Source organism: Bufo gargarizans, chromosome 3 (genome assembly GCF_014858855.1).
Source record: "Bufo gargarizans isolate SCDJY-AF-19 chromosome 3, ASM1485885v1, whole genome shotgun sequence".
Classification (NCBI taxonomy): Eukaryota; Metazoa; Chordata; class Amphibia; order Anura; family Bufonidae; genus Bufo; species Bufo gargarizans.
Genome location: NC_058082.1, coordinates 3875350 through 3889057, shown reverse-complemented (window position 1 = coordinate 3889057; position 13708 = coordinate 3875350). Strand labels below are relative to the sequence as shown.

The following is a 13708-nucleotide window of genomic DNA, read 5'->3' as shown; positions in this document are numbered from 1 at the left end:
GTGTCCGGAGTCCACTCGTAGAGGGAGGGGTACTGTCACAACCAGACAGCTGAGAAGCTCTGACAGAGGCCTTTCAGAACCACCTCCTTGAATTTCTGTGTTGTGGTATTCAGCTCCTCCTCTCGTCAGCCTCTCTCAGCTGTCATGTGTTAATTGCTTCCCTTTAAATTCTTCTCCAGAAGGCTTTTCTGAGCGGCTTATATTACTTCCTGGAGTGTGTGTGCACGCCGATCTGTCCTCCTGTTTGCTTCAAAGCTAAGTGTACCTTTATCTGTTTATTTCTGTTTGCTGGATCCCAGGTGACCCTGACTCCCTCCGTATCTTGTGTAGGGAGCCGGTGGTCGTGTCCCCTCACTATTGTAGGGTGCTCAGGGCTTTATAGTCAAGGTTCGTGGATATGCAAACCTCCACCATTTGGATCTTTGCATAGGCTGAGCAGCCAGGGAAAGTGCCAGGTCTTCTGCAGGGGTCTCCCTTGGTTCCTTAGTTTTTGGATCCAGCGAGTCGTTTATACATGTTGCTTTGCCTTATTTCCTGTACACATTCCGTGACAATATCTCTCGGTGGGTATATAAGGTGTGATAGGCTGTCTGCACACATATCCCTCGGTGGTGTATATATAGGGTGCGATAGGCTGTCTGCACAGATATCCCTCAGTGGGTATATAAGGGGTGTGATAGGCTGTCTGCACACATATCCCTCGGTGGGTATATAAGATGTGTGATAGGCTGTCTGCACACATATCCCTTGGTGGGTATATAAGATGTGTGATAGGCTGTCTGCACACATATCCCTCGGTGGGTATATAAGGTGTGATAGGCTGTCTGCACACACATCCCTCGGTGGGTATATAAGGTGTGATAGGCTGTCTGCACACATATCCCTCGGTGGGTATATAAGGTGTGATAGGCTGTCTGCACACATATCCCTCGGTGGGTATATAAGGTGTGATAGGCTGTCTGCACACATATCCCTCGGTGGTATATACGGGGTGTGATAGGCTGCCTGCACACATATCCCTCAGTGGGTATATAAGGTGTGATAGGCTGTCTGCACACATATCCCTCGGTGGGTATATAAGGTGTGTGATAGGCTGTCTGCACACATATCCCTCAGTGGTGTGTATATATAGGGTGCGATAGGCTTTCTGCACACATATCACTCGGTGGGTATATAAGGTGTGTGATAGGCTGTCTGCACACATATCCCTCGGTGGGTATATAAGGTGTGATAGGCTGTTTGCACACATATCCCTCGGTGGGTGTATAAGGTGTGATAGGCTGTCTGCACACATATCCCTCGGTGGGTATATAAGGTGTGATAAGCTGTCTGCACACATATCCCTCGGTGGTGTATATATAGGGTGCGATAGGCTGTCTGCACAGATATCCCTCAGTGGGTATATAAGGGGTGTGATAGGCTGTCTGCACACATATCCCTCGGTGGGTATATAAGATGTGTGATAGGCTGTCTGCACACATATCCCTTGGTGGGTATATAAGATGTGTGATAGGCTGTCTGCACACATATCCCTCGGTGGGTATATAAGGGGTGTGATAAGCTGTCTGCACACATATCCCTCGGTGGGTATATAAGGTGTGATAGGCTGTTTGCACACATATCCCTCGGTGGGTGTATAAGGTGTGATAGGCTGTCTGCACACATATTCCTCGGTGGGTGTATAAGGTGTGATAGGCTGTCTGCACACATATCCCTCAGTGGTGTGTGTATATATAAGGTGTGATAGACTGTCTGCACACATATCCCTCATTGGTATATAAGGTGTGATAGGCTGTCTGCACACATATCCCTCGGTGGTATATAAGGTGTGATAGGCTGTCTGCACACATATCCCTCGGTGGGTATATAAGGGGTGTGATAAGCTGTCTGCACACATATCCCTCGGTGGGTATATAAGGTGTGATAGGCTGTTTGCACACATATCCCTCGGTGGGTGTATAAGGTGTGATAGGCTGTCTGCACACATATTCCTCGGTGGGTATATAAGATGTGTGATAGGCTGTCTGCACACATATCCCTCGGTGGGTATATAAGGTGTGATAGGCTGTCTGCACACATATCCCTCGGTGGGTATATAAGATGTGTAATAGGCTGTCTGCACACATATCCCTCGGTGGGTATATAAGATGTGTGATAGGCTGTCTGCACACATATCCCTCGGTGGTATATAAGGTGTGATAGGCTGTCTGCACACATATCTCTCGGTGGTATATAAGGTGTGATAGGCTGTCTGCACACATATCCCTCGGTTGGTATATAAGGTGTTATAGGCTGTCTGTACACATATCCCTCGGTGGTATATAAAGTGTGATAGGCTGTCTGCAGACATATCTCTCGGTTGGTATATAAGGTGTGATAGGCTGTCTGCACACATATCTCTCGGTGGGTATATAAGGTGTGATAGGCTGTCTGCACACATATCCCTCGGTGGTGTATATATAGGGTGCGATAGGCTGTCTGCACAGATATCCCTCAGTGGGTATATAAGGGGTGTGATAGGCTGTCTGCACACATATCCCTCGGTGGGTATATAAGATGTGTGATAGGCTGTCTGCACACATATCCCTTGGTGGGTATATAAGATGTGTGATAGGCTGTCTGCACACATATCCCTCGGTGGGTATATACAGTAAGATGTGTGATAGGCTGTCTGCACACATATCCCTCAGTGGGTATATAACAGGTGTGATAGGCTGTCTGCACACATATCCCTCGGTGGTGTATATATAGGGTGCGATAGGCTGTCTGCACACACATTTACCTCAATGGGTATATGAGGTGTGTTATAGGCTGTCTGCACAATTATCCCTCGGTGGGTATATAGGGTGTGTGATAGGTTGTCTGCACACATATCCCTTGTTGGGTATGTAGGGTGTGATAGGCTGTCTGCACACATATCCCTCGGTGGGTATATAAGGGGTGTGATAGGCTGTCTGCACACATATCCCTCGGTGGGTATATAAGGGGTGTGATAGGCTGTCTGCACACATATCTCTCAGTGGGTATATAAGGTGTGATAGGCTGTCTGCACACATATCCCTCGGTGGGTATACAAGGTGTGATAGGCTGTCTGCACACATATCCCTCGGTGGTATATACGGGGTGTGATAGGCTGTCTGCACACATATCCCTCGGTGGTATATACGGGGTGTGATAGGCTGTCTGCACACATATCCCTCGGTGGTATATGCGGGGTGTGATAGGCTGTCTGCACACATATCCCTCAGTGGTATATACGGGGTGTGATAGGCTGTCTGCACACATATCCCTCGGTGGTATATACGGGGTGTGATAGGCTGTCTGCACACATATCCCTCGGTGGTATATACGGTGTGTGATAGGTTGTCTGCACACATATCCCTTGTTGGGTATGTAGGGTGTGATAGGCTGTCTGCACACATATCCCTCGGTGGGTATATAAGGGGTGTGATAGGCTGTCTGCACACATATCTCTCAGTGGGTATATAAGGTGTGATAGGCTGTCTGCACACATATCCCTCGGTGGGTATACAAGGTGTGATAGGCTGTCTGCACACATTTTCCCTCGGTGGTATATAAGAGGTGTGATAGGCTGTCTGCACACATATCCTTTGGTGGGTATATAAGGTGTGATAGGCTGTCTGCACACATATCCCTCGGTGGGTATATAAGGTGTGATAGGCTGGCTGCAAACACCTATCCCTCATTAGATATATAAGATGTGATGGGCTGTCTGCACACATATCCCTCGGTGGGTATATAAGGTGTGATAGGCTGTCTGCACACATATCCCTCGGTGGGTATATAAGGTGTGATGGGCTGGCTGCACACATATCTCTCGTGGGTATATGAGGTGTGATAGGCTGTCTGCACACAAATCCCTCGGTGGTATATATGGGGTGTGATAGGCTGTCTGCACACATATCTCTTGGTGGGTATATAAGGTGTGATAGGCTGTCTGCACACATATCCCTCGGTGGTATATACGGGGTGTGATAGGCTGTCTGCACACATATGCCTCGGTGGGTATATGAGGTGTGATAGGCTGTCTGCACACATATCTCTTGGTGGGTATATAAGGTGTGATAGGCTGTCTGCACACATATCCCTCGGTGGTATATATGGGGTGTGATAGGCTGTCTGCACACATATCTCTTGGTGGGTATATAAGGTGTGATAGGCTGTCTGCACACATATCCCTCGGTGGTATATACGAGGTGTGATAGGCTGTCTGCACACATATCCCTCGGTGGTATATATGGGGTGTGATAGGCTGTCTGCACACATATCCCTCGGTGGTATATACGGGGTGTGATAGGCTGTCTGCACACATATCCCTCGGTGGTATATACGGGGTGTGATAGGCTGTCTGCACACATATCCCTTGGTGGTATATATGGGGTGTGATAGGCTGTCTGCACACATATCCTTCGGTGGTATATACGGGGTGTGATAGGCTGTCTGCACACATATCCCTCGGTGGTATATACGGGGTGTGATAGGCTGGCTGCAAACACCTATCCCTCATTAGATATATAAGATGTGATGGGCTGTCTGCACACATATCCCTCGGTGGGTATATAAGGTGTGATAGGCTGTCTGCACACATATCCCTCGGTGGGTATATAAGGTGTGATGGGCTGGCTGCACACATATCTCTCGTGGGTATATGAGGTGTGATAGGCTGTCTGCACACAAATCCCTCGGTGGTATATATGGGGTGTGATAGGCTGTCTGCACACATATCTCTTGGTGGGTATATAAGGTGTGATAGGCTGTCTGCACGCATATCCTTCGGTGGTATATACGGGGTGTGATAGGCTGTCTGCACACATATGCCTCGGTGGGTATATAAGGTGTGATAGGCTGTCTGCACACATATTTCTTGGTGGGTATATAAGGTGTGATAGGCTGTCTGCACACATATCCCTCGGTGGTATATAAGGTGTGATAGGCTGGCTGCAAACACCTATCCCTCATTAGATATATAAGATGTGATGGGCTGTCTGCACACATATCCCTCGGTGGGTATATAAGGTGTGATAGGCTGTCTGCACACATATCTCTTGGTGGGTATATAAGGTGTGATAGGCTGTCTGCACGCATATCCTTCGGTGGTATATACGGGGTGTGATAGGCTGTCTGCACACATATGCCTCGGTGGGTATATAAGGTGTGATAGGCTGTCTGCACACATATTTCTTGGTGGGTATATAAGGTGTGATAGGCTGTCTGCACACATATCCCTCGGTGGTATATACGAGGTGTGATAGGCTGTCTGCACACATATCCCTCGGTGGTATATATGGGGTGTGATAGGCTGTCTGCACACATATCCCTCGGTGGTATATACGGGGTGTGATAGGCTGTCTGCACACATATCCCTCGGTGGTATATACGGGGTGTGATAGGCTGTCTGCACACATATCCCTTGGTGGTATATATGGGGTGTGATAGGCTGTCTGCACACATATCCTTCGGTGGTATATACGGGGTGTGATAGGCTGTCTGCACACATATCTCTCGTGGGTATATGAGGTGTGATAGGCTGTCTGCACACAAATCCCTCGGTGGTATATATGGGGTGTGATAGGCTGTCTGCACACATATCTCTTGGTGGGTATATAAGGTGTGATAGGCTGTCTGCACGCATATCCTTCGGTGGTATATACGGGGTGTGATAGGCTGTCTGCACACATATGCCTCGGTGGGTATATAAGGTGTGATAGGCTGTCTGCACACATATTTCTTGGTGGGTATATAAGGTGTGATAGGCTGTCTGCACACATATCCCTCGGTGGTATATATGGGGTGTGATAGGCTGTCTGCACACATATCTCTTGGTGGGTATATAAGGTGTGATAGGCTGTCTGCACACATATCCCTCGGTGGTATATACGAGGTGTGATAGGCTGTCTGCACACATATCCCTCGGTGGTATATATGGGGTGTGATAGGCTGTCTGCACACATATCCCTCGGTGGTATATACGGGGTGTGATAGGCTGTCTGCACACATATCCCTCGGTGGTATATACGGGGTGTGATAGGCTGTCTGCACACATATCCCTTGGTGGTATATATGGGGTGTGATAGGCTGTCTGCACACATATCCTTCGGTGGTATATACGGGGTGTGATAGGCTGTCTGCACACATATCCCTCGGTGGTATATACGGGGTGTGATAGGCTGTCTGCACACATATCCCTCGGTGGTATATACGGGGTGTGATAGGCTGTCTGCACACATATCTCTCGGTGGTATATGCGGGGTGTGATAGGCTGTCTGCACACATATCCCTCGGTGGTATATGCGGGGTGTGATAGGCTGTCTGCACACATATCCCTCGGTGGTATATGCGGGGTGTGATAGGCTGTCTGCACACATATCCCTCGGTGGTATATACGGGGTGTGATAGGCTGTCTGCACACATATCCCTCGGTGGTATATACGGGGTGTGATAGGCTGTCTGCACACATATCCCTCGGTGGTATATACGGGGTGTGATAGGCTGTCTGCACACATATCCCTCGGTGGTATATGCGGGGTGTGATAGGCTGTCTGCACACATATCCCTCGTGGTATATAAGGTGTGTGATAGGCTGTCTGCACACATATCCCTCGGTGGTATATGCGGGGTGTGATAGGCTGTCTGCACACATATCCCTCGGTGGGTATATAAGGTGTGATAGGCTGTCTGCACACATATCCCTCGGTGGTATATAAGGGGTGTGATAGGCTGTCTGCACACATATCCCTCGTTGCTGTCATGGGTAAAAGGAGTGATTTATCGAGAAATGGGGAAAGGCTGATTATCGGCTTTTCGGACCCTTTGTGGCGGTATTTCTGACGCTGCGCAGTGTGAACTGTTCATGTGCCGCTGTGGTGAAAGTGTATGATGAGCGGACAAATGGCGACATTGTGAATAAGTGACATGGAAACTGCGGAGACCATGTGCTAATGAGGTGACAGGTGTACATCGGCTATGCAAGGGTGGACTGACGGCCTACTGTGGAGCAGCTCACCAGACCTGCGTGTGACACAACAGTTCAGAGAACCCTACTGCGTATGGCGCGCTGGAACAGACAGACGGTCTCTGCACCGCCGATAACAAAGCTTCAGTTTTTGCGTCAGTATTGGAAATGGACCTCCACTGATTGGTAAACGGTCTTCTCCGATGAGTCACGTTTACTGCTTCATGGAACAAATGGACGTTGGCATGTCAGGCGCAAAAGATCAGAGGACAAGCACCCTGCAACCATTGCTGGAAGAACACAAGCTGGTGGTGGCAGCGTTATGGTCTGGGGAAGGTCTTCCTGGCTTTCTCTGAGCCATTCATCCATGTGGGCACTTTACACCGATTTGAGTATGAATCCATCCTTGTAGATCATGTACACCCATATATGCCGATGGTCTCCCATGGGGTGGATGGGATCTTTCATTGAGACAATACAATGGGAGAGGACTGCTCTATGGATCCTCTCCCACTCCCTCCAGTAGCTGTGGGACCACCTCGATGGTTGTGTTCGCTCTATAGATCCTCCGCCATGCCCCCTCCAGCTGCTGTGGGACCGCCTCGATGGTTGAGTTTGCTCTATAGATCCTCCACCATGCCCCCTCCAGCTGCTGTGGGACGGCCTTGATGGTCGTATTCTCTCTATGGATCCCCACCTCTAGCAGCTGTGGGACGCACTTCATTAGGATCTTCTGGAATCCCCCCTAGCCCGTCTAGCTGCTGTCCATGCTGCACACAGTGGTTAGTCTGTAGATCAGCTGCAGCTCAGTATAATGGGACTCCACTGTGTATACACACGCGGTATTATAAGTGCACACGTATACACGTGGTTGCTGCAGCACAGCTGCCATTCAAGGGTCTGTCGCTCAGTATTACACAGTGGGCTTCTGCTTCCAGCTCCGTCCACTGTTATTTCCGGCACCGGCTGATCGGTGGGCGTGTCAGGTGTTGAGCTGATATTGAAGACTGTAGTGAGGGTTGGTCATCGATATGTAGAGCCCAGAGAACCCCTTTAATTACATAAGATTTCTTATTTTTCTGACAGGAGAAGAAGCACTGGAGCAAAGAACTGGAGGAGATCAGGGAAGAAGAGGGACGAGTCAAGGCAGAGTGTGAGGCGCTGGAAAGGACCAAAGAGAGAGTGAGGGCCACACTGACCAGACTGCAGAGTCAGAGGCAAAATGACCTGCAACAGGTGAGAGGCAGCCTGTGTCATAGTGTACCCCCACATTACATCTTAGTGTACCCCAAAATTTCAGCGGATTGCTACCGTTGTGTGTCACCCCAGGCTCGGCTCCAGTGGGCTGCTGTCCAGAAAGAACTGAAAATATTGGATGTGGAGGAGATCAGAAGCTACCGTGCCCCCCCGCCCCCTGTCATCATGGTCACAGATGTCCTCTGTACTGTGTTTGGAAAAGAATCAGGATGGGAAAATGCCAAACTTCTCATTGGACAAGACAACTTTTATCAGGTCATCTAACGGTCTGATGTTACATCTGGGGTTGCAAGGTCTGACTGTAGGTCTCGACTGTAGACCGAAACAATCTGATGTCTTTGGGATGTAAGGACTGACTGTAGGTCTCTACTATAGACAGGAACACTGAGGGTCTCTGGGCCATGTATGGTCTTACTGTAGACAAGAAAACTCTGATGGTGTCGGGTTGTAAGGACTGTCTGTGGGTCTCTGCTGTAGACAGGAACAGTCGTGTGTCTCTAAGGATGTAAGGGCTGACTGTAGGTCTCTACTGTAGACGAACACTCGTAAGGTCTCTGGGCCATGTATGGTCTTGTTGTAGGTCTCTACTGTAGACAGGAACAGTCTGATGTCTCTGGGGGTTTATGATTTGACTGTAGGTCTCTACTGTAGACAAGAACACTCTGAGAGTCTCTGGGCCAGGTGTGGTCTGACTGTCAGTCTCTGCTGTAGACAAGAACACTCTGATGGTGTCGGATTGTAAGGACTGTCTGTGGGTCTCTACTGTAGACAGGAACAGCTGAGTGTCTCTAAGGATGTAAGGTCTGACTCTAGGTCTCTACTGTAGACAAGAACACTCGTAAGGTCTCTGGGCCATGTGTGGTCTTACTATAGGTCTCTACTGTAGACAAGAACACTCTAAGGGTCTCTGGGCCATGTATGATCTTGTTGTAGGTCTCTACTGTAGACAGGAACAGTCTGATGTCTCTGGGGGTTTATGATTTGACTGTAGGTCTCTACTGTAGACAAGAACACTCCGAGAGTCTCTGGGCCAGGTGTGGTCTGACTGTCAGTCTCTGCTGTAGACAAGAACACTCTGATGGTGTCGGATTGTAAGGACTGTCTGTGGGTCTCTACTGTAGACAGGAACAGCTGAGTGTCTCTAAGGATGTAAGGTCTGACTCTAGGTCTCTACTGTAGACAAGAACACTCGTAAGGTCTCTGGGCCATGTGTGGTCTTACTATAGGTCTCTACTGTAGACAAGAACACTCTAAGGGTCTCTGGGCCATGTATGGTCTTGTTGTAGGTCTCTACTGTAGATAGGAACAGTCTGATGTCTCTGGGGATGTAAGGTCTGACTGTAGGTCTCTACTGTAGACAGAAACAGTCTGATATCTCTGGGGGTTTATGATTTGACTGTAGGTTTCTACTGTAGACAAGAAGTCTCTGAGCCAGGTGTGGTCTGACTGTAGGTCTGTACTGTAGACAAGAAGACTCCGAGAGTCTCTGGGCCAGGTGTGGTCTGACTGTAGGTCTCTGCTATAGACAAGAACACTCTGAGAGTCTCTGGGCCAGGTGTGGTCTGACTGTAGGTCTTTACTGTAGACAAGAACACTCTGAGAGTCTCTGGGCCAGGTGTGGTCTGACTGTAGGTCTGTACTGTAGACAAGAACACTCTGAGAGTCTCTGGGCCAGGTGTGGTCTGACTGTAGGTCTGTACTGTAGACAAGAAGACTCAGAGAGTCTCTGGGCCAGGTGTGGTCTGACTGTAGGTCTCTGCTATAGACAAGAACACTCTGAGAGTCTCTGGGCCAGGTGTGGTCTGACTGTAGGTCTTTACTGTAGACAAGAAGACTCTGAGCCAGGTGTGGTCTGACTGTAGGTCTGTACTGTAGACAAGAAGACTCCGAGAGTCTCTGGGCCAGGTGTGGTCTGACTGTAGGTCTTTACTGTAGACAAGAAGTCTCTGAGCCAGGTGTGGTCTGACTGTAGGTCTGTACTGTAGACAAGAAGACTCCGAGAGTCTCTGGGCCAGGTGTGGTCTGACTGTAGGTCTTTACTGTAGACAAGAACACTCTGAGAGTCTCTGGGCCAGGTGTGGTCTGACTGTAGGTCTGTACTGTAGACAAGAACACTCTGAGAGTCTCTGGGCCAGGTGTGGTCTGACTGTAGGTCTGTACTGTAGACAAGAAGACTCCGAGAGTCTCTGGGCCAGGTGTGGTCTGACTGTAGGTCTCTGCTATAGACAAGAACACTCTGAGAGTCTCTGGGCCATGTATGGCCTGACAGTAGGTTTTGCCTGGACATCATAGTCTTTAGCCAGTCATGTGAATTTTCCTTCCTCAGGATTTGCAGTTTTACGATGGGCACAGGATGGCCGATGGAGTTTTTGCTGCCCTGACGAGAGCAGTGAACAGCGCAGAATTTAATGTCCGGCTTGTGAGGCTGGTGAGCGCAGCAGCAGCGTCCCTCTGTCAGTGGCTCGTGGGTCTTCAGCGCTACTGCAGCATTCTCCGTACCCTAGAGAAGGGGAGGGCGATACTGTCCGAGGTGGAAGCAGAAGACCTGCAGGCGGCTACGAGGATCGCAGACCAGAAGCTGCTGCAGGAAAAGCTGATGATGCTGAAAGCTCAAAGCTCCCACAATCTACAGAAAGCCCAAGACACAGAAAAAGATCTACAGGAGGATCTACAACAGCTGAGGAGCAAGCGTGCCGCGGCCCAAGAGTGTGAGAGCCGAGCACAGCCCCATCTGAATACTTGGAGTTCAGCTTTGGAGGTAACCAGAGGGTGTATACTGGGAGAAGGTCAGGTCCACCCAGGGACAGTCCCAAAGATAACTGCATTTTGTAATAGAAACCTAGAATGTGTCGGCAGATAAGAACCATGTGGCCCATCTAGTCTGCCCAATATACTGAATACTATGGATAGCCCCGGCCCTATCTTATATGACAGATAATGGCCAATAGGATAGAGAAGGCGCTCATAGGGTAAGTAAATTCAGCAAATCAGATTTCTAATGAAAGAAATGGTTTGCTCACCTATTGTGGTTGCATCAATTGGATGCAACTGCAATGGAGAACGAGTGTAGATAAATGACGGTTGGTGCAGCCTAGATTCGTCCGATCGCCTTGGGCAGGAGCCACCCTGCCACTTGGGTAACTGTATGAAGAAGAGTACGCTAGACCTTAGGTAGAGCGTGTGGACCACAGAGGGCGCACGAAACAACCGGTCAAAGACAATATTTTGGTTTCAGCAGTATTCAATTTATTCGTAAGACTCTTACGAATAAATGGAATACTGCTGAAACCAAAATATTGTCTTTGACCGGTTGTTTCGTGCGCCCTCTGTGGTCCACACGCTCTACCTAAGGTCTAGCGTACTCTTCTTCCTATCTTATATGAAGGATGGCCTTATGCCTATCCCATGCATGCTTAACCTCCTCCACTGTATTTGCAGCTACCACTTCTGCAGGAAGGCTATTCCCTGCATCCACTACACTCTCAGTAAAGGAATACTTCCTGATATTACTGTTAAACCTTTGCCCCTCTATGTCCTCTTAATGTCTGACTACAGGATCCCAAAATACCACTGGAGGTGAACAATCCAGAGGATGATGTGACCGGGGTTCTGCTAGTGTAAAACCATGATGGTGGACACACAGAACACCGCCATTTCTGCTTGGTTGTGCCCACAGTGATGAAATGGCTGTAGATGTGGGGTGGTATAATGATGGATTGATGGTAGATGTCCATAGCAAGGTCCCTATCCATGAGCTGATGAAGGAGAACCATGAAGGTGGCCTCTGGGTGCGGGTACTTACCTCCTGTGTCCTGTGCTCTCTACATGTTAGGTCCAGCACAGGAGGCTCAGGAGTCTGGTCACCTACATGTTATGGTGTAGGGTGGACCCTGCAGGTACATAGCACAGTGTACAGGTACTTACCTCCTGTGTCCTGTGCTCTCTACATGTTAGGTCCAGCACAGGAGGCTCAGGAGTCTGGTCACCTACATGTTATGGTGTAGGGTGGACCCTGCAGGTACATAGCACAGTGTACAGGTACTTACCTCCTGTGTCCTGTGCTCTCTACATGTCAGGTCCAGCACAGGAGAGTCCGGTCACCTATATATATATATATATATATATCCGGGTTGTTATTTGAGGCTTTGGTTTGATTTGGGTGCCCTTTCTTTTCCAGACCCTGCAGCGTCGGCGTCAGTCTCTCCAGGTTGACTCCCTGCTGGTTTCTGCCTCTGTCACCTACCTTGGCTGCCTACCGTGGAGCTGCTGTACTGCCCTGCTTGATAAGTTGTGGTCTCTCTGCTCTGGGGATGAGGTGTCTGTGGATCCAGATGATATGAGAGAAGTGCTTGAGTCTCCAAGTCAAGACCGGAGAGTGCCGGGTCACCTCCTGGAACTGCTCTGCTCTCCCTCCAAGAGGATGATGTGGCAGAAAGAGAGGCTTCCCATGAACATGGAGACTCTGACACGAGCTGCCCTCCTCCGAGCAAGTGGCTTCTACTCAGCACCCAGACCAACACTGATCCTGGATCCGGATCTCAGGGCGGAGAGGTGGCTGCAGGTTCTGCTGTGCACACAGGAGCAGAAGGAGAGAGGTCAGTGCCGCTTGTGTGTGTCCTCGGTGTCTGTGTGTGCCTGTGTGTCCCCGGTGTCTGTGTGTCCCCGGTGTCTGTGTGTGCCTGTGTGTCCCCGGGGCCTGTGTGTGCCTGTGTGTCCCCGGGGCCTGTGTGTCCCCGGGGCCTGTGTGTGCCTGTGTGTCCCCGGGGCCTGTGTGTGTCTGTGTGTGCCTGTGTGTCCTCGGTGTCTGTGTGTCCCCAGGGCCTGTGTGTGCCTGTGTGTCCCCGGGGCCTGTGTGTGCCTGTGTGTCCCCGGGGCCTGTGTGTGCCTGTGTGTCCCCGGGGCCTGTGTGCGCCTGTGTGTCCCCGGGGCCTGTGTGTGCCTGTGTGTCCCCGGGGCCTGTGTGTGCCTGTGTGTCCCCGGCGCCTGTGTGTGCCTGTGTGTCCCCGGCGCCTGTGTGTGCCTGTGTGTCCCCGGGGCCTGTGTGTGCCTGTGTGTCCCCGGGGCCTGTGTGTGCCTGTGTGTCCCCGGGGCCTGTGTGTGCCTGTGTGTCCCCGGGGCCTGTGTGTGCCTGTGTGTCCCCGGGGCCTGTGTGTGCCTGTGTGTCCCCGGGGCCTGTGTGTGCCTGTGTGTGCCTGTGTGTCCCCGGGGTCTGTTGTGGGCAGCCATAAACCTCTTTTCTGTGGTGCAGGCAAAGCGTCCCCTTCTCACGGAGATCGTCCCTGGCAGAGTCCTCTAGATGAGATGCTGGAGCTGTGTGTGATTGATGCGTCTGACATGGCGTTCACCCAGAGACTGTCGTCTGCCAGAGAACAAGGTGAGACTCTTGGAGGACTTGGGAGAGTCAAGACCGTCCTGTACAGAGACATCACCAATCGCCACCTCATCACCTGGAGATCAGTGTGGCCAGCCGCAATCCAA

The 13708-nt window shown here is 50.3% G+C and overlaps 1 protein-coding gene across 1 annotated transcript in view; it reads left to right on the top strand.

Moving 5' to 3' along the window:
• Positions 1–13708, top strand: part of DNHD1 (dynein heavy chain domain 1) — a 110239-nt gene that overhangs the window by 76283 nt on the left and 20248 nt on the right. The window contains exons 26-30 of the mRNA XM_044283985.1: positions 8060–8209; positions 8303–8485; positions 10557–10988; positions 12408–12825; positions 13479–13604. Of these exons, the coding sequence (XP_044139920.1) occupies positions 8060–8209; positions 8303–8485; positions 10557–10988; positions 12408–12825; positions 13479–13604 (1309 nt within the window). The remainder of the gene's footprint in view (positions 1–8059; positions 8210–8302; positions 8486–10556; positions 10989–12407; positions 12826–13478; positions 13605–13708) is intronic.